At 42.7% G+C, this 20,666-nt stretch overlaps 1 protein-coding gene across 1 annotated transcript; it reads right to left on the bottom strand.

Moving 5' to 3' along the window:
• Positions 1-430: 430 nt before the first annotated feature.
• Positions 431-5,937, bottom strand: dusp5 (dual specificity phosphatase 5). The gene is made up of 4 exons (XM_041933477.1): positions 5,478-5,937; positions 4,406-4,545; positions 3,500-3,719; positions 431-1,234 (listed from the first exon to the last, which is right to left on the bottom strand). Exons 1-4 carry the CDS (start codon positions 5,839-5,841, stop codon positions 828-830), a joined length of 1,131 nt encoding a protein of 376 aa, XP_041789411.1. The 5' UTR covers positions 5,842-5,937; the 3' UTR covers positions 431-827.
• Positions 5,938-20,666: the final 14,729 nt, after the last annotated feature.

Below are 20,666 nucleotides of genomic sequence, written 5' to 3'. Positions count from 1 at the left end.
AGTAAGCGCAACACTGCTCAGTTTCTAATGCAAATTGTTTAATCTGTAGCTTTTTCCCAAAATGTAATGCAGCAGTTTGCATTGACTATTTGCTTTCGTAGTACTGGGTTACACCAGCTCATTGACCAAGAATCTAGAAATATGCTTCTGACTGTGGATGGAAGCAATGCTGCTGATCTGAATCTGCTTATTTAGGCCAGCTCAGTCACTGCAGGTGTCACTGTTGCCCCTCCTGTTGTATAGGCCTCTCCTTTCACAGTTTATACTTTAGCAATGCATGGTCTTGATTTTTCCTCTGTCTTGCTGTTTGCGGGAATAAGCCTGCAGTAACTTTTTTGAAGAAGTCCATTTGCAATGGCGTTTAACTTATTAGTTAAAGACCCATGAACTGCCACTACAAACACAACAACAATTGCATAACAACTAACAACTTTATTTTTGTGGTGAAAACATTTATTAAACACAGAACATCCACATTATTGGAAAAAATCAGACAGACAGACTGTAATTTTCAAATAAGTTAGGTTTAAATGCCTGACTGTATTTGTGAATAGGCAAATAAATCACAATATCAACCTAAGGCATGTATATTGCAGTTTATTACTGTGCTGAGTTTGATCACTGCAGTTCAGAAGACAGGAAAACAGCATTGATGTCTGTAGCCCATAAATTTAACAGACCCATGAACTGAATACTATGATCTAAACTCTTCTCTGTTTCTGTTGCTGATCTCCAGTCTATCTGCTCTGCTGGTTTCAACACCAGGCACACAGACAGCATTTTTTTTTGTTTGTTTCAAGTAAGACTACAAGCAGTCAAAGTTCATTTTAAGGCAGTGCAGTTATTGGGCTCAGTTTGAACTGGTGGTGGACTGGGGTCTGCAGGCAAGAGGTAGGGAGGGTGAACACAGATGGCTCAAAGTTTTTGGTGTTGAAGGTTGTGGCAAAGTCGTTGGCAAAAAAGGACGCAGACTCAGGGGCGCAGGGTGTGGCCGGTTCAGGTGTGGCGGCGTGAGCCGGGGCTGTGGAGAGGACCTCTGACTCAAACTGCAGCAGCTGACCCATGAAACTGAAGTTGGGGGAGATGACTGCCCGACGCTGTTTGATGATATCGAAGGCTGCATCCAGCCGCAGCTGCTGCGTCCTCATGATGTAGGCCATGCAGATGGTAGGTGAGCGTGAGATGCCTGCTTCGCAGTGGACCAGGACCTTTCCCCCTGATTGCTTCACGTGATCTGTAGGGAGAAGAAGAAGCCAACATTAATGGTTGGTGGTGAGACGGGATCTGTGATCACCAGTAAAACTGTTGCACAAAAACAATTGAATCAATCAATTGAATTATTACAAAATAATTGAATCCAGGTCAAGTTATGAGGTGGAGAGGTTACAATGAATCAGCAGGGAGTTTTAAACAGTGAATAATTATAAATGAAAAATCACGTTCTAACTGTGTAATCATTGCCTCCTCCTTACTCCCACTCACTTATTAATGCAAACACTTTTAACACATCTAGTTTCCTTCCCTCTATATGTCTCTCTCTCACACATACACACACGCACACAGAAGCAGCAGGATATTATGGACAAACAGGAACATCAACCTTATCGGTGCACCTCATTTGCAGGGACACAGAAATAAACACACATCCTATGCCAGTTTCAGTTGTGCACACACTTGTGAGGCTTGTGTGAGTCACGGCGCGCAGCTGCACATGAGACTCTGTCTCCTACACTGCTGTGGAGGCGCTGGTTGCTGCTGCAGAGTTCACTGGCACAGAGACGTGTGCTCTAATTTAGAGCTGTAGCACTCCTACACACTTTTCTGTATGTTTTAATGCCCACACACACAAAAAAAATCTTCCTGTCATCTGTATAAGTATCACACATGACACATTTCAAGATCTTGTTAATTCTTAGAACTACTGCGAACACCTACATGTCTGTGTTTCTGTCAGTCTCGTTAAAGTTTGATCTACCTACGGACGCTCGGTTCCACCTACACATGTGCCTCTCTCTTTCTATTTAATAGAAACACTGAGGGCCACTTCTGTTTGCTCCCAAGAGCCACCGCAGGGGGAACGACGATGATTTGCGACAGCCCTGATCCTCGCTATATCGCAAAAATGAATCACGAGCTTCCCATCTGGAGTGGAGGATGCAACAAGAGAGGGAAGAGGAGTGGAAAAAAAAGGAGTGACAGCAGCAGTGGGTGCTTAAATGACCATCCTCCAGTGATGCACCCTCACTGGCTGGAGATGTCACGACACGCTTCAGCAGCTGCTGTCATCCAGGAAGTCAATAGTATTTATTATCTCCTCTCTGACTGTACACCAGCCACCAGGTCAGACAGGTTTCTGATTAGTGATTGATTTTCGTTTTGGGGGCCGGCTGCAGCTCGGTGAGGATTTGTGTGCATCGCATTTCTAATCACTTGGAATGGCCGATGAATTTTTGAGGCCCTCTTTGAATGTAGGCTAAACCTGCCCCTGGAACGACTTTCATCCTTATGTAATAATACACGGGTTTACACAAAAGACACCTTACATGCAGGCTGCCTCCCCGAACAATGCACAATACCAACAATAGCAGCCACCCAATGCTGGTCAGCCAAGCTGTGGGGTGGGTGAGCTTTGTCCTTGCTTGTGCTGGGCTAAAAATAGCCACCAGCACATTGTGTACATCTTTTGCTCCTGCTGCTGTTATCCAGCACCTCTCTCCTCTCCCACATACTCTCTCTTCCTCTGTAGCACATTAGCCTACCTGCTGCCCTCAGGCCCATCAATGATTCCCACCTGTGGGCAGCCAAAAACTGTGCTTTCTCATTGTGTCAGTCAGCTGGCTTTTATCCTCCACCCAAGCATCATAAACAACTGTGTTTGAGCGTGTGTGTCAGTCAGCCCCCTAACCTCCTCCACCCAGCCATTACTAAACACGGACAGCTCACCCAGTTGTCACACTGACTGGCCACACCCAGCCAAGTAAGCTGCTGAGATTAGGCCTGGGAGGCGATGACGGCATGGGAGCGTCTTTTTCAAGTTAAGACGGGGGGGAGGAATGGAGGGAGGTCGGAAAGGGACGGGGGAAGTGAGCAAATCCTGAATGAAAGCAGGCTGGCTGGTGTATGTTGGTGAGGGATTGAAGGCAGGCCATCAAGTTAAACTGATTACAGCTGGGTCTCTTATAGCCCTCTATTTATGAATGGCAGCAGGTGAGAGGCAACGACAAAGGGGGCTTATTGGAAGACGCAAACATAAACACATCTATGTTTGGATGACTGTAGCTCAGCTTTGGCTGTTTTTTAAGACTCCTTGGGATGATGTTGCTCTATAAATATACAGAAGCTGAGGTTGATGTTATTCCAGGAAAAGACTCTTGGTGAGTGGTGTATTTATTCCCCTCGCCCATCCTGCAGTGATGTTAGATTTCAAATGAGTGCAATCCAGTCAATCAGAAAATAGAGACTAGAGCGCCAGGCATGGCATTCATTCCCTTCAACTCACCAATAAACTCTATGGCCTCCTGGAAGTGGGAGCTGATGTCGGCCATGTGGCTGTCCTCCACCGGGATCCACTTGTAGTCATAGTGGCCCTTGGCCGGCTGCAGGTCCCTGCGCGACACGTTGAGCAAGGCTGTGATGTGAAGGTCACTGAGATAGTCCTGTCTGGAGGCGTGGTAGGCACTACCGAGGTAGAGAAAAGGCAGGATCTCTACAGGTTTACCCTGAGACGGAGAGAGGGGGACGCATGAGTTAATGTAGACAAGGACTGGAATATACAACACAGTGTGATTTCACAGCCACCTGACAAGACAAAACACTGGACCCCGGGCCTTGATGCATCTGCTTTAACATACCCACAACCCACCCCTGAGATAATGCATCCTTGTTTGGCCCAAGCCACACCACCCAGACACCTGTCAGCCCAATGAGCTGCAGACAAAATGCACACAGACGCACACAGCTGGAGGAATGCATTCCCCCTATTCTCTAAACCAAGTGAAATAAGCCACAATATGTCAACTGCAGACACAATAGAGTGTGTTTTCAAATGTGAAGCAGCCTCATGCTCTCTGTTTGGACAGTGGAGGAGATAGAAGAAAGGTCAGAGATGAAAGAGGCTTTTTCTCTGTGAGTTGTCTTGATGTCAGCTGGGCATCAGGCTTCTCCCCTTCTGTGAGCCACATATGAGATGGCTGGGGAGCAGTGAAGGTCAGACAATATCTATGTTTAGATTTTTTTTTCATGCCAAATATAAGTCCATCTGATGTCAGCACGGCTCGCATGTGGTGATTTATTCATTTATTTTTGATAAGGTCATAAATAAAATAAAACTGGCAGTGTATGGATGGTGTGCCCTGCCTGGGCGAGACGAAATGACTGTAATGTGTTGTAAAAGGGTGTTTCATACCTGATCGTAATCTGGTTTGTGGAGAGAGAGCTTCTCACTGTGGCTGCTGACTCTTTTCTCGGTTTCAGTTCCGCTCTGGTCGATGGTTTTCACCTCAGTGCAAAGTTCAGGGTATTGAGAGTGGAAGTTCTCGTATCCTCCTGAGAGAAGGGGGGCACCATGAGCACATACTTCAATAAATAAGCTTAGAATAATTCTCTCTACACACACATCTTGTGAAATAGCAGCGTTTATGAAACAGCCTTAGCACTGGATTATATCCTTTATAACCTGATTATAAGAGCGTAATTAATTACAGGAGCCCACAGTTGAAGGACCGGTAATCCTTTTAGAGCAACATCCTGAGGGCGCAGAGGTGACAGACGGAAATGGATGTGTTTCCACACATCACAAACCCGATGTGCTTATTTAGGTCTACCTAAAAGAAACGGGTCTGCGGACATTTAATTTTCTGTCATCAGTGACAGTCAGTGCTCCACCAATTTGCCTGCGCGTCTCCCGCACTGATTCATCCGCTCCGTTGACGCACGCAGGACATTTGTCTCTCCAAGAGGTGAGAGAAAAATGTTCCCAAGAGAGGCGAGAAGGATAGATGACTTAGCCATAACGCAATCTGAATTATTAGGAAAAGTCATAGAAGATGTAAAAAAATATATGAGTTATACATGAGAACATGGGCCGAAGAGGTGAATCGTTTCTTTACACCCCACTGAGCGCAATCTATGAAGATTTATGCATATTGATATTGTACTAAACTACAAGATTGGTTTAGTAGAATACACATACATATTAAGGAGGTTTCATTCACAAAAAGATAGTTTGTGGGACAGAAACCACAAACTATCTGAAGTTGAATCCCCAAAACAAGACTATTTAATTAAAAGGCACTCTCATAAAAAAGTTTTTTCAAATGTGAAACAGTGAAGCTGTAGCTTGTTACATGTCCGTGCTCGCTTTCTTTCTCTCTCTTTGTTTTTGAAGCCTAGTGTATTTCATGAAATAACTCCTAAGCAAACTGGTACACTGTCTTCATTTTCTGGATTAAAACAGGCGAATATCCCAAAGCTCTCACCTTTCAGGAAACAGATGTTTGCCCCGCTCGCTAGATGTGAGAGAGTGTTTATTACTATCTGTGCTACACTGTCCTTTTTCAGCTTTTGCCAGTGGGACGTCCGGTCATCCAGAGCTACGATAGCCGATATGCTGCCCTCCCGAAGCCGAAACAGGGCTCTCTCATCCGGGATGACAAACTGCAGAGGCACCGGCCCCCCTCGAGATCTCCGGACCACCACTGAGTTGAGATTGACATTGACGGAGCCTTTGATATTGGAGTTCGTGAATGAGAAATAAGGTCGGCAATCCACAATAAGGCAGCTGCCGCACTCCTTCCTGATGATTTTCCTCAGACGCCGGCAGTCTATGCTGGACACTTTCATTTTGACGTCCGGGAGTTGTTATTATTGCCTAAAGAATAAACTGGATTACTCCTAAACGGCGGATAGGGGCGAGCGAGGAGTCCCGCGCGCGACTATGCCTACATGTCCTCCAAGGGGATTCCGGCTGATCAGTTTTATGTGAATGGACCTCCGGCGAGTGACGTCACGAACCATATAAGGACACCGGCGAGGAGTGACCGCGGCAAGAAACCCCGCCCACATCTGTGACTAGGGTGTGACTCCGCCCCCGGTGCTGGTAAATAAACCCCGCTCCTGCAGTGTGCCTGATCCACGGATTACTCACCGCGTGTCCTCTGGCAGCGCCATCCCAGCCTTTCAGTTCCACGCTCCACTTTGTGCTCAGCGAACATCATTTTGTGGACATAAAACAGTTTTTTTTGACAAGAATGACGACAGCTGATGGGAACATTCTTACAACAATGTACATCATCAAACAGGATTACAAATCAATATATGAAAACGCACACTGCAGATGTTAGACTATTAGATGAATGATGGAGACACAAACACAAAGCTCCTTCCAAAAGTAGGTATTGATATATGATACCATCAAATTTATGAAACAGTCAATCAGTGATGATTGTTTGTACTATTATTATTATTATTATTTTCATAGTTAGAGTTATTATTTGTTTGGTCTGCAAAATATTAGAAGATAGTGAAAAATGGTCATCACAATTTTCACAGTCCAAAACCCAGAGGTAGCCAATTTTCAACGATACCAAACAGAGAAAAGTTGCAAATCCTAAGCAGAGAACTAGGAAATGTTGGCATTTTTCAATTAATTGATTAATTGAAAAATGCCAACGTGTTCGTGTTTAATTTTCCGTCAGTCAGCCATTCAATGAATCAACTCATTCTTTTAGCCCTTATACAAAAAGGTGGTCACACACTGTAGCAAACACATACAAACGCTCCATACACCAACAAATGCCTTAAATACACACACTTATGGGGGAACATACAGAAACATATGTCCGCAATATTGGAAATTAATTGCGCATTGAATATGACATTTCCAGTGATTGAACAGCAATGTAAAATGCCATATAATATCTCATGCTCAAGACACTTCAGATAGTACTGCACTCATGTTACAATAAATCCCCAAAGGTGATTCTTTTTTTTTCTTTTGTAAAAGCTGCTTATGAATAATCTTCCATGTACTACTGAGTCATTTGGGGAACTTTAATACTCTTCACTTATGTCCCACAATCCATCTGTATAAAGCTACTAAAACTACTACTAAACTCTAACTTCCGCCTGGTCCCATGTATAGCCCAGTGAACCTGATTTATATCCCTCAGCATGTAAGCCTAATCCCTCAAATGAATTAACAGGTTTAAACGTCACACTGCATGCACTCACATGACGTGCAATCAATCCTGACACGGAGCTCAGGACTGTATTTGAGTTTTGTTTTGCATGTGTGTGTGTGGATTCGAATATGTAACTGTGGCCCTTAGTCCAACTGATACCATGAAAGGCGACTTTACATCGTGTCACTTGGAGAAGAATGCTACTCACAGCTACTGTTGTGTACACAGGCGTTGTTATTCATTTCATAGATTCTCAACCAAAACGCACAATGTATCAATCTGGACATAATCATATCTTTAGTTAAAGCAACAGTTTGACACTTTGGGATATTCTTATGAACTGTTTTCCAAGTTTTAGATGAGTAGATTGATACCACTCTCAAGTCTGTGTGATGAAACCACAGCCAGTAGCCGGTTTGCCTATCTTAGCATAAATAGTGGAAACAGGTAGCGAGGGTAGCCTAACAAAAACCAGCACCTCTAAAGCTAACTAATTTAACAGCCATTTGTTTAATCAATTAATTTCAAAGTGTGGAAACAACAATTTGCCATTTTACGACTGGTCCTGCACACAAAATAGAGTGACTGTTGTTTTTACATCTTGTATAGATTAAACAAGGTATAATTAGTGAGCTTTCAAGGTGCTGGTAACTGGATTTTATTACCTTTGGACAGAGCCAGGCTAACTGTTTATCTGGTTTCAGTTTTATTGCTAAACTAAGCTAGCCACCTGCTGGCTTTAGCTTCATATTTACCGCATGCACATGAGTGTTATCAATATGCTCTACTAACTCTCAGCAAGACAGCTATTTCCCAAAATGTTGAACTATTGCTTTCATATATTTAAATGACAATGCTTCCAATGGAACTTCCCTGTTAGTCTGAATCTCTGTTTCATTGCGTACTGTATGTATTTAAAAAGACTTTGTTTAATGGGTAGAGTTTCCCGCCCAGAGTGTGATGACAGGTCAAGCTTCAAGGGCAAAGCCATACTTAAAATGTAGCCTACACATAATGTAAACAACAGGCACTGAAAGCCTCTTTGGTCAAATGAATCCAACAAATATGTGTTACATCATGTTGCGTCTGCTGCATGCATGCGTGGGAACGACAACAGGATCAAAACAGAGAGAGACAGAGAAATGTGACAAATGGACAGACAGACGCAGTGACAGCTCCTGTAACAGACACAGATGGACAGACACCAGACAAAAAAACACAAAACAACACAAAACAAAGCACAACAGTAACAAACAAAACAATAGGTTGCCCTCTCAGGATGCAACAGTCTCATTCAAGGGTGAAGAAAGGACTGTGGTGTTGTGCCTGGTTAGCTGCCTGTCTGTGGATGGATGGATGGATGGATGGATGGATGGATGGATAGATAGATAGATAGATAGATAGATAGATAGATAGATAGATAGATAGATAGATAGATAGATAGATAGATGGTTGAATTGAATGGGTTGGAGCTGGATGGAGACGTGCCTGGATGGTGGCTGAGGATTAGCAGGACAGCAGGCAGCGTGCCATATGGTCCAGTCTAATCTGGGCTTGTGACATCATGGCTGATGAGTGGGGAGGCCCACCATCCGTTTCCGAGCTCTCATTTCATTATGGGGTATGTTAGTGTCAGCTGTAAATAACGACCGCAGACCCAGATGAGCCAGATGTGTACGAACGAGATGTGTATTCAACTGGCTTTTCACTGCAGTCTTTTATTTCTGTTTCCATCTTTTTGTTACTCTCCCTTTTTCCTCTCCTCTGGTCTCTTTCCGCCCCTCCCTCTCCTCCCTCTCTCTGTGTCACATCAATTGTTTGAGTTCATACACATTGCTCTAACAGGATTGCTTCAATGTATCAGTGGCCCTGTAGTATAGCTAATATAGTTAGGAAGCAGGCAAGCAATTTTTAAGCCAGCCACAATCCTTCTTGCACAGAGTCCTGTAGTCAGCTGGTCAGCTATTAGGACTCTATTTTATTGACTAAGACTTGTCTAACAGAGTATTTTCACAAAGTGTGTCGTGTGTGGTGAGGTCTTCAGGTCAGGTGCAAGAGGTCCATTTCTCTTTGTTAGGTTCTTTTGTTCGAGGCTCAAGGACATCAAATATGACTAAAAACAAGATAAAAGATGAAAAATACACAAGACTGTAAAATAACCACAACAAACAGAACAGCACTATCAATGAGATGAAGCTGAGCTGGAATAGAGCTGAAACAATTAGTTGATTAATCGGGCTGACTGACAGATAATAATTTTTTTGAGGGCAGTGTTTAAAGCAACAATGGCAAAAAGCCTCCAGCCTCTCAAATGTGGACATTTTCTGCTTTTGTCAGTCTTATGAATAAACTGAAAAGCTTTGGGGTTTAGGACTGTTAAAAATAGCACATTTTAAGCTGTCACGATGGGCTCTGGGAACTTTTTGCTATTCACATTCCATAGGCCAAGAAAACAATAATGAAAATAACTCTTAGTTGCAGTCATAAAGGGAAGCGACAAGTGGCCTGCAGCTGCCGATATCCAGCCGTAAAAACTTTCAGCATTTCAATACGACTGCTGAACAATGACATTTTCTCTAAAAAAAAGACATATCAAATGATCTGTCATGTGATCACTCATTGTCAACTGAGGTCAACTTACGAATAAGAATCAAGGGCAACTGGTGTGGGGAGTCCAGGGTATTTAACCTCTGTGAGGTCGTTATAAAGCTCATTGATGCCACCTGGGTCATTCCTGCTGCTGTAACAGCAGCCATTAGATTCATAAATTCAACTGTTAGTCGAAATATTTCCTGCTGACCTTCACTCTAATTCTCTTGTATTTTGATATCAAGTCACGCTGTGTTCATTTGCCCAGTTGACTGCAAACAAAAACAGCAAAAAAATTGGTTAAACCGTTTATGTGGATTATTCTATGATAAAGTCTTGTGTAATCTGGTATGTGTTTCTTGTTTACATTATTTGCTGACAGAATAGTTTGCACTGAAGCCATCTTTATGTGCCTGTTTGTGTGCTAAATGTAACTTCTGTCACAAGACTTTTTATGTACACCAGACAATAACTGTTGGCCAGACTGCATTAGTACGGTATGTGAATGCGTCAAGTCACTTCCTGTCCAGAATGTCCCCTTTTTCCATGTGACTTATAAAAAGCACCAAAACACAATAGGTCGCCTTCGCTGGGACATGTGCCCTCCCTCCCCCCTCGGCTGCACAGGTGCTTCCTGGTTTGCTGACAGAGCCTCCAGATGATGATGCTGTTTCCTAAGAGGGCCTACATTACTCATCCCACCTCAGCTGACCACTGAGCACAGCGGGCTGGAATGCCATTCTGCTCTCAAAAATGACTCAAAGAAGGAGTTTCAGTATAGAACTGCAACCAACAGTCTGCAGTTATTGTAAAAGCAGCAGTAATTTCTGGTAATGTTCACCACAGCATCAAAACCCCAATACAGCAAAGTCAGTATGGCCATTGCTGATAAAAAAGGGGAAGTTATGAGGTGTACTTTTGTACTAAATATGCACTCTACAAAGCGAATGCCACGATGAGTTCACCAAAACTCCCTCCCAACTCATTTTCGACTTAAAAAAGTGTGTAGGCAACTCTGTTTTAAACGTGAAAAGACGTACACTGAGGCTGTTTGCCATCACTGGTAAACCACTGGAACTTTGAGGTATACATTTTGTTTTTAGGTTATAGTTGACTTTGTAATTAATAGTGGTATTTTGCGTACTTGAACATGCTTGGGTTATTCAGCTATCGCAATGTAAATCTTTGGCACTTTAAGGTTATACATTTATTTTATATATTTTGTTTTAATTTATCCTTTACATTTATGGTATTTTAGTTTTTTATAGAATTAAATTATCACTGGGGAAAAAGTTTGGTTTTTGAAACGAGCCTACCAAACTCTGTGCCCTGTCAATCTCAATCATCCCTCTCAGATGAAAGGAGGGGCAGATAGGTTTCCATATTTTCATAGGTGGAAAAAGCCCAAGAAGAAAAAGGAGTGCAAATTATCACAACATGCCCCAAACAATTTTTAAATACTAAACTGAACAAAATGTAGCTCAACTGGGCAAAAAACACCCAGGCATCTGGCAAAACCTATACAAGGTAGAAAAAAGAAGCAGCCACAGAATTATTACAGAGAAAAACAAGCAAATATGTTAAGCAAATAAAGCACAACATGAGTCAGCGAAGAAACATTAGCAAGCCAGGTGGGATTCTCAATAAAGACAGTCAGAAAATACTTCAGGGATTGCTGATGGCATGTTGTCACATGCCAGTTCTAGTTTATGCTGCATCTGATAAGAGACAGCAACTAGAAATGTCAGTGTGAGTAACCACACATTCACATCATATCACAACCAGTGCACCAGTCAACCAGTGGCTGCAAAGTTCAGTATGAAACAGGAATGTTTGGTATTCCTATTCAAGTCATGATATGATGGCCCAGATGACACATGCCGAGCACACACAAACACACACACACACACACACACACACACATGCTTCAAAGGCTTGACTCATCTCCCCCCATTTCCACCCACTGCTCACCGTCATGTCATGACTCTTCGAGGAAAGACAAATTCTTGGGCAAGACAGTCCAGGAGGGAGTGAGACAGAGAGACAGAGTGTGCTTGTGTGTGTGTGTGTGTGTGTGTATATATTACTCATGTTGTGGGGACATAAATCTGTTTACACAGTCACATTGTGGGGACTCGTCTTCCTTACAAGGACAAGTTGCCAAAATGTAAATCAGTAAATATTAGCGTGTAGACTTGGGTTAAGGTTAGGGTAGAGTTAGGTTTAGGTTTAGGGTAAGGTTAGGATTAGGGTTGGTGTTAGACAAGTCGTGGTTATAGTTATGGTTGGTCTCCAGGAAATGAATGTAAGTGTAGGTAATGCCCCTGAAAGACATGAAAACACTGGGTGCGTGTGTGTATGTGTGTGTGTGTGTGGCGGATTAAAGCGAAGGTAATTCACCCTTCCTCTGCCCCCAGTTACTGTTCCAAAGAAGAGGCATTCTGGGTCTTCGGGTGAAATTTCCACTGCATAAAAATAGTCGAGGCCTCAGGTGGTGATAAATTTGGCTCGTCCTGGTTATCATGCAGAGGTAGGAGTGCTGTGGGAATTCACCGTGGAGCTCGAGGGTTGTCATGTTGCTCTGTGATGTGTAAAGAACATCAAACAAATCTGATTTTTTTTATTTTTCCCCCATTTTGTCATTTAGTGTCCACATTGTTCCACAATACAGACAACATTTCAGGTTAATAGATGCCGTATCTCCAAGGAAAGCTGAAATACATTCTGTACTGTAGTGCGCTCTGAATCACAGCACGGCTATCGAAGAGGAGTTTCAAAGAAGAGCCCACATTTATCACATCTCTTAAAATAACACACATGCGCATGCAGATCTGTGAAATTCACCATAACAGATGACAACTCACGAAAGTAGATTTTTTGCTCTTCACCTGCTTCTCGTTCACACTCACACACGGCCATATGTGGAAGCAGCTCAGTGTACTGTCTCCTATCAGAGCTGCTCATAAACCCACAGCATCTCTGCACTATGTGCTTTATTCCTGCCCTTTACACAGAAAGGAGGAATTTATGTCCAGCAGAGATCTAACAGAAATGTTGTGAAGAAGTAATACATCGTCACAAAAAATAGTGCGTCATTTCCTGTTTTGTCTTGTCGAGAAGGCTATTTGGCCTTTTGCAACTACAGTGTGTTGCAGAACTGATATAGTGTTGACAGCACTGGTGTCAATTCCCGTTGAGGGAAGTGTTACAGAAAATAAAAGTGAGTGAATAAAAGTCTTGAAACCCCAACTGATGGGTAGTTCTTGTTTCTTGTGACAGGATACAGCTGCTGACAATCTTTATTTTCTGTTGTCAGAAAATGAAATTAAAACAGCAAAACTAACATTGATTTGATGATACTAACTGATTATTGTCTGTTGTCTCCATTCCTTATTCACACACCTGTGAGCTACATTGTTGCCCTTGGTATCACATTACTTCATTATAATGAAAACAAGCCCTATCCCTGATTCCATAAGTAACTAGAGCACTAAATGTGTATTAATCTGTAGCTGAAAAGCAAAAGGCTCTATTTAATCCTGTTTGGGTGACATTAAAGAGCCCAGCAGCTGTTTTAGGAATTTAATCAGCCTTTTTTTAAAAATGTACATATATATTTGTGACCTGTTTTTTTTTTTGTAGATTTAATAAGATTAGTAGAAAAGGATAGGCTTGCAACTGATTGCTATAGACAAGACGTAGACAGAAAGTATTTGTGATGTAAGAGTGATGAACTAGCACATAGTTTTTTTTGTCTTTTTCACTGTTCTGTATAGAATTGGTCATTTTGTGTTAGTCTTTTTGTGCTGGATTGGTGCAGGTCGCCTCGTCCTGTTTGAGCAGGACGTGTAAAGTCTGGGCAGAAATGCAACTTGACAACAGCCTCATAGGCCCAGTAATTAATCAAGTTGAGAGTGTGAACACACTCATAGCATTTGGATACAGACACCCTTATGTCTGCCTACTCTACATTATTCCCACACATCCTCAGCGTTATATGCAATAATGCCTCTGTAAAACTGCGCCTTGCTTTCCGGCTTCGCTCTCTAACTCATTTTAGTGTCTATAAATATACATATATGCCACTATATTGTTATCCATCTTCACTTCCGCTGAGTACAGCGGGTCACAGAAGAGACTTAGGAAGGAAGCCAGAAGATAAATAAACAAAGGGGCAGCACTGAAAATGTAGCTGGTGTTTGCCTCTCTGAGGGTGTTAATGTTACTTTGAGGAGGCAATAAATATCAGTTTAATCCTTCCATGGTGAGTCAGCCAGTGGATCATCACCTTCAGAGTCCTGCAGAATAAATCCTGAAATGCTGTTAGTATGGATGTGTACATCAAGCTTTTCTGCATGAAGAACAAAATAGTCTGGGCTGTATGAATGCAGAGGTTATGCAGGAGACTGATGGCTTTTCATACTGTGGTCACTGTAAAGAAGTCATCCTAATCACAGTGGCTGTGTGTCATAGTTCACCTTTGTTAGTGCTTAAAATGATGAACTACACACTTACTGAATATACTCATACGAATGCAGGAAAATATGCAAAAAACAAAGCGTTAGCAAAGTTATATTTGCAAAAGTCCCGGGACTTTCACTGAGCCACAAAGTCAGAGAAGTAGCTTCAAGAGTGCCAGTCAGTGTTTGGGTGCATCATTTCCTTCTTCCATACCTTTTGTAGGTATTGTTCTCTGCCAGAACCTCATGAAAAACCTAATTGATTTACAGGCAAAACAGCCACCAGCATCTACTGAGCACTTCCCGTTGGCTGGCAAACCGGCCTTTGTTATTTAAGGAAGTACGTTCTCTTGCAAACTCAAAAACATTCCTGTGGACAATTACATGTTTGTATCTGCAGCTGTGTGTGTGTTTCAAAGGTGAAAGTGTGCAAGCAGTGGGGCCTATGATTGCAGCCTTCAGCAAAAGAAATATCTCAAAAACGATTCTGTTTTAATATCAGTATTCCAGAAATGTCATTTATAAATTCATTATTGAGAGGACTATGAGGCCAGTTTATTTGACTCAGCCTCAGTATGCAGATGCAACCACAACACACGTTACATAATGCTGACACTACTTGGTGTTTGTAAACAACTTGGCGAGCTTTTAGCATTTATATGCTTACGCCCTCACCGCCGATTGAGTGCAATTAGCTTACCGCTGTTCTCTGGGTTGTCAAAAGGGGTCCTGGGAAATGTAGGAAATCTCAAACTGAACTTGATAGAAAGTACACAAGCTAAAATTATTTGATCACAATGTAAATCACATGAGACTAAACAACTACCACCAACAGGTCAGTGATGTGTGTGTCATTGCTGCATATCCAGAATCACTACAACCTCCTCTGCTAGTGCTTTTCCTCTATGTCTGACACACTGGCACCTGCTTCCAATGATAACAGTTTGTGTGTGTGTATGTGTGTGTGTAGTTATACTCTGTTTACTGTGTGTGTGTGTGTGACAGTAATATCTATACCTACTTCCTATGACGTAGGCACTCCCCAGCTGCCGCCCGTTCCTATCTATTACATCTTTCCATCCCTGCCTCTGTCTTTCCATCCGCTGAGTGGGAGAGTGTCTGCGTTAGTGCGTGACCGCATGTGTTTATGTGCAAGTGTGTGTGTGCGTTATGTGTGATTAAAGCGGAGCAGTGCAATCTGTAAGGTCCCAGCGAGTTTAATTCCAGCTGAGTGGATTTGGCTTTGTGCCTCCCACACAGGTGATGAGAGCGGAGGATGAAGGGGATGAGGGGTGGGGGTGCAGGCTGGACAACAACGGGATGAGAGATGGAGGTAAAACAGAGAATGAGACAGACAGACAGACAGATTGACAGAGGGGGGCTGGGTGTAGGAGGGACTCTTAACTTCCGGTCTTTAATAAAACAAACAAAACAAATCCCTTATCTGAGTGCATCTGTGGGGGAGGGTTTCTGATATGGCTTCCCATGAAGGTCACATACTACTTCTTTCCATGATGAGCCACAATCCTATTGCCAACTCTATTGTGTTTAGATTGTGAAGTTAACCCCCATCATGAGGTAAAATCCCAGCTGGTCTGCAGCCACAAACTTCCCAGAGGAATAAAGTCCACATTTGACCACACGTCTGCAGACGCTTACTGCTGTTTGCTGTTCAGAGTGTCGTTTTTGTTGTAATCTGTACTCTATCCGACTTATTGAAGAATTCCTGTGGTGGACAGAGCAGGTGGTGAGCCACATTCATGTCTGAAGTACTAACACAACAGGTGTGTTTACTGTAAACTGTAAGGAACTCGCAACTCTGCTATGACATTTATTGCACTGTACTTGCTGAGTCAGCTGAGTTCATTCATTGTGAAAATCCAGGTGATCTTGTGCCAAATCGTTTGGAATTTGGAGAGACAGAACAACTTAATGAAGAGGAAGCGGCATGCAGTCTTAAGTGCTGTTCTGGCTGGGGCTGGCAACTATAAGTTTGAAAATAAGAACAAATCTGGGGATGTGTGGTGCTCCTCGTCTCTGCTTGAGGCTCCAGGTAACCATAGTGCTCCTAGCATTAACAGACCCGAATCTCATATCTGAACTGTCAGAGGTTCAGTTGCATTTTGGGTAAGGAAGTAGGTGGGATAACAAGACACCATATCTCCGTATTTTTTTTTTTTTAATTATTAATGCAATATCTAAATATCTGGGGCACAGGGTTGGTTACGTGATGGCTTTAGGAAAAAGCCCTTCCTTTGGATGCTGAAGTACTCAGCATCAGACATCACTGTAGCTGCTCTGCTATTATCTTTATGTGACATCATGTTTACATTTGGCCAGTTCCCTCCAAGAAGAGGAAACATGGAAAGAAAGAAGGTTCTTCAAATAAAGCCGCTTTAGGGTGGATTTTCCCTTTCAGCTGAATGTTTCTAGAAGGTTAAGGACAGCGTGAACGGCCAATTTCTTTTTATCAAAATCAATTAAACACCAGTTAAAATCTTGTTGGCCATGAAGCTGATGTGTACACTGTATTGGCCGTGTGTTGATCAGGCATGCTGGGCTTTGACATTTCCTCTTTCGATAGCCTCTCTGAGGAGCTGAAGTAGGGGCTGGTACGGTGACTCATACGTTGTCTGTCTCCATCTGACTTCCCCCAATCAGTGACAGAGGGAGGGAAGGATGTGGGATTCGACTCTCAATTTTTTACTATTTTTGTTTTTTTACTCCTCATTTTTAACTCCCCAGGCGGCCACCTCAACCAACTGACTCAGGGAAGAGTTGGGTTATTTTCGAGGAAAAAAAGGCTACATGTCCCTCATTGCACAAGACATTACTCCCCCCTTCTCCCTCTCGCTCCTTCCATCCCACAGAGCTATCAGGTAGAATGAATGAGAGACTAATTTTATCTGGATGACCCACTGCCTTGATTATCAGGAACCGCTGCTTCTTGATAAGGCTGGTCTGTGGGTGGAGTGGGAGGGCTTAAGTGGCTCAGGGAGGGTCAGAGGAGGAAAGACACGTAACAACATTAAATGACACTAGAAGCCCAGGTGTGATCAAGTGGCTGCATCTGAAGCAGGTCAGATGACAGGGAGAGAAACACGACGAGTTGTTATTGATTTCACTGACTAACCAAAAGTAAAGGGGAGGACAATCTGATCTGTTCGTTTATTCTGGCGTTGCATCCATCTGCCTATGAGTATACACCTGTCACAGGAGGGTGGTGTATTAATATAGATGTCCTGCTGGAACTGCATTTCACTGACCATGATCATGTGGCCATGATAGTATGCAGTAAAGCTCAGAGGGTAGAACATCTGGCCAGTCAGTATTTGCAAGCACCGCTACAAAATGCTTAATTTTAGCATTTATCAGCAATATTATGGTTCTGTCAGTTGACACTTTGATAATATAATATTCTCTCAAGGCTATCTGGGTGTGAAAAAGGTCCACAGAAGCAAAGAAAAGAAAAAGAAAAGAAAAATAAAAACAGCCACACACAATCCTCATGGAGAAAACTGTGTTTATGGTTGAAGGATTCAAGGGGTTAACAGTACAGTACTTTGGTAAATGCTTTGCTCTGTAATAGTGTCAGATTTCACCTGCTGATAGCTCAACTGCAACACTAAACAGATGTATTGTAAAAGATCAGGCCACACTGTGCTTTAATTATATCCCCCTGCTCCCTCAATTGTGCTCAAATCCTTTCATTCTCACAGTTATGGAGCGACAGTGGGCTGTGTACATACTCTTTTCTTCTTCTTTTTTCAATTTTAGGGTAAGCACAAGATTTGCAGCGGAGATGTGTTTTTGTTTTTCTAGATGTGTGTTACCGAAAAGAGTCTTTCTTCAGCTTCCTTATTGTTGTCTTCACCATCAACTCTCTTTACTGGCATCAGAAACGTGTTCAAACAGCCCAACTTGACCAATCACAGATGGTGTGCTCTCTGTGTTTTGTCTCCGTAGCTGTGTAGCACCAGTGTGTAGTTGTATTTTTGAGGAGGCACACCCCACCCACCCACACCAGGATGTACGGTGCACAGCATGTATGTTGTTGAAAAAACATGTTAATGGCCATGCAACCTAAAATTTACAGTAAGGGAAATGCATAATTCACAGTGACAGTGTTCATAAAAATTCACATGTAAGTCTTCATTTGTTTAGATTTAGATTTCACAAAGGGGCACATTGAAATTTTCAACATATTACTCCAGGATCAGGACATGGCTTTGTCTGAAATGATGCACACTTTAGTAATACTCATGAATGACTGAGTCAGAGATGATGGAGCTCGCTACGTGGGCAATGGACAACGTCCAAACTAAACCACATCAGGGCTGAGCTCTCGCAACCTTGATACTAAGCCAATAGTGTGTGTCCCAACACATTCTGTAAGTGCTCGCCTAATATCATGAAACTGTGGTGAGAGGTTTGTACCTGCTCATGCCGGGAGTGTCTTGAAATGTCAGTGGGAGGAGAGTTTTTTGTCCCAGGATGTTCTTGAAAGTGAGTTTTGAAACCAAGAGATTGTGGTTTATGGCGAAAGAAATATTTGAGTCACATGTATTGACCAACATGCCAATAATCTCAGTAAATAGATGAATTACATTCATTTCTGGAGATTATTTTGCACCACCGGGAAGTATATTTTTATTTTTTGAAGCTTCACGATGTAAACAAATCTCAAAAGGACTGACTGCTTGCCATCTGTACTCATGTAAGCAGCCCACAATAATGACTCATTGATTTGTTAAACCAAGTGAGACAGGGACAGTGGATTATGGAGATGTGTGTGTGTGTGTGTGTGTGTGTGTGTGTGTGAGAGAGGTGGGGGGGATGTGTCTGTGAGTTCAGAGGCAGATTGACATTAAGCTGCTGTGCCGTCATCGGTGAGAAAAAGACACTAATCCTCCAGAATCTGCAGGGGCAGGAGAGGGCAGACATGTGGGTCAGAGATGCTGGGACTGAAGGAGCAGGGGCTGTGTGTGTGTGTGTGTGTGTGTGTGTGTGTGTGTGTGTGTGTATGTGTGTGTGTGCGCGCATTGCTCATGTTGTGAGGACATAAATCTGTTTACACGGTCACATTGTGGGGGCTAGCCTTCCTTGACTTGTCGGCATCAATGGCTCCATTCATCCTTCGCAATCACCGGCTCATTCATCAGCTGCTTAGCTACCAGCTGACTAACAACATCCAATCATATACATGCACGTGTTCAACGTGGTCATTATAACCAGATACCTCTATTAGTCTGCTGATGCACTCCTGGCAACTGTGCTGCCACCACTAACACCTCAACCCCAACCTCCACCTTATGTGCAATATTTTTCCTATTGTTGATTTAAGGATGTATGTGTTCATTAGATAGGGTTAGTTCTCCTTGGAGACTCCTTGTTAGTGCTCAGACTTGTTATATCCGTTTTCTATAAATGGTTAATTTGCTGACATGTACAATGTCTGACTCAACATTTTAACAGGAAATGAAAGAAGATGTCAAACAAAGTGTGTCTTTAAAGCACAAATTTCAGAAATGTTTCTTTTTTTGCTTTGTTTCAGAGCCGTTTCCCTGTTCTGGCCACTATTTTTCACTTCAGCTCTCAGCAGCTTTTCCATTTCTGTTGTGTGTTGCATTGTGTGAAAAAGTGTCCATCAACAAAACACTCGAAAATAGGTATTTGTGCATGCAAGCAATTTCCTCTATCTTTACTTCCAGTGATGCCGCTGATCTGAATATGTTATTCAGCAAAGCACAAATCACTTGATGGTAACAGATATTTTTTCTACCCAAAGTTGCTTTATTGCCGTGTCTGTGCATCAGCCAGTAATTTTCCCTAAATCGTTATCATTGTGGATGACCCCATGATAGAAATGCCCAGTTATTACAGTTCCCTGCGCAGTCGGACCTGACATATTGGAAAAACCCTCATATTCCATTAGCTGGGTTGCCCTCCGGAGAGGGACACAAATCTACACAGACGTATCTCTTCCCAGATGAGGAAGACTGTGTTGAATGTGTTTGTTCACAGGCTGAGCGTCAGGGGGACGGGAGGGGCTTCAGTCTCTCAGGTGCTGGGCCTAGCAGTTAGTGAAAGGTGCACTAATGCACAATAATGTGCTACAATAAAGGATGACATCATTATGGGCATTGTTTATCATTATTCTGCCTCGGCATGGTTAAAAAAGTCATATCTCCCTCAATTTAGCACTGACTTAATGCAGCATCCTATGAGCACGCTAAGTGACATCAATCAAACACACCCAAGATGCCGTGTGACCAACAGGCGCTCGCTGAATTTGGCTAAATCCTCCAGTGGTGATTTCTACATTTGCCACATTGCTTATGAACTTACGAGCTTATGAGCCTCGTTTAGCAAGTTTATATAAAGTTTCATGTGTCTCAGTGTACCACAATAATGCATTTGTTCAACCAACACAAAC

Source organism: Chelmon rostratus, chromosome 3 (assembly GCF_017976325.1).
Source record: "Chelmon rostratus isolate fCheRos1 chromosome 3, fCheRos1.pri, whole genome shotgun sequence".
Taxonomy (NCBI): Eukaryota; Metazoa; Chordata; class Actinopteri; order Chaetodontiformes; family Chaetodontidae; genus Chelmon; species Chelmon rostratus.
Note: the sequence above shows the minus strand (reverse complement) of the source record. Positions and strands in the feature narration are given on the sequence as shown.

What these genes read in the sequence shown, in the direction of transcription:
- dusp5 (XM_041933477.1), bottom strand. Translation starts at nt 5,841, where the DNA reads ATGAAAGTGTCCAGCATAGACTGCCGGCGTCTGAGGAAAATCATCAGG. An exon ending in AAACATCTGTTTCCTGAAAG is followed by an intron (nt 4,546 to 5,477) that starts GTGAGAGCTTTG and finishes CCCTTCTCTCAG; the next exon opens with GAGGATACGAGAACTTCCAC. An exon ending in GGAGGCCATAGAGTTTATTG is followed by an intron (nt 1,235 to 3,499) that starts GTGAGTTGAAGG and finishes TTCTCCCTACAG; the next exon opens with ATCACGTGAAGCAATCAGGG.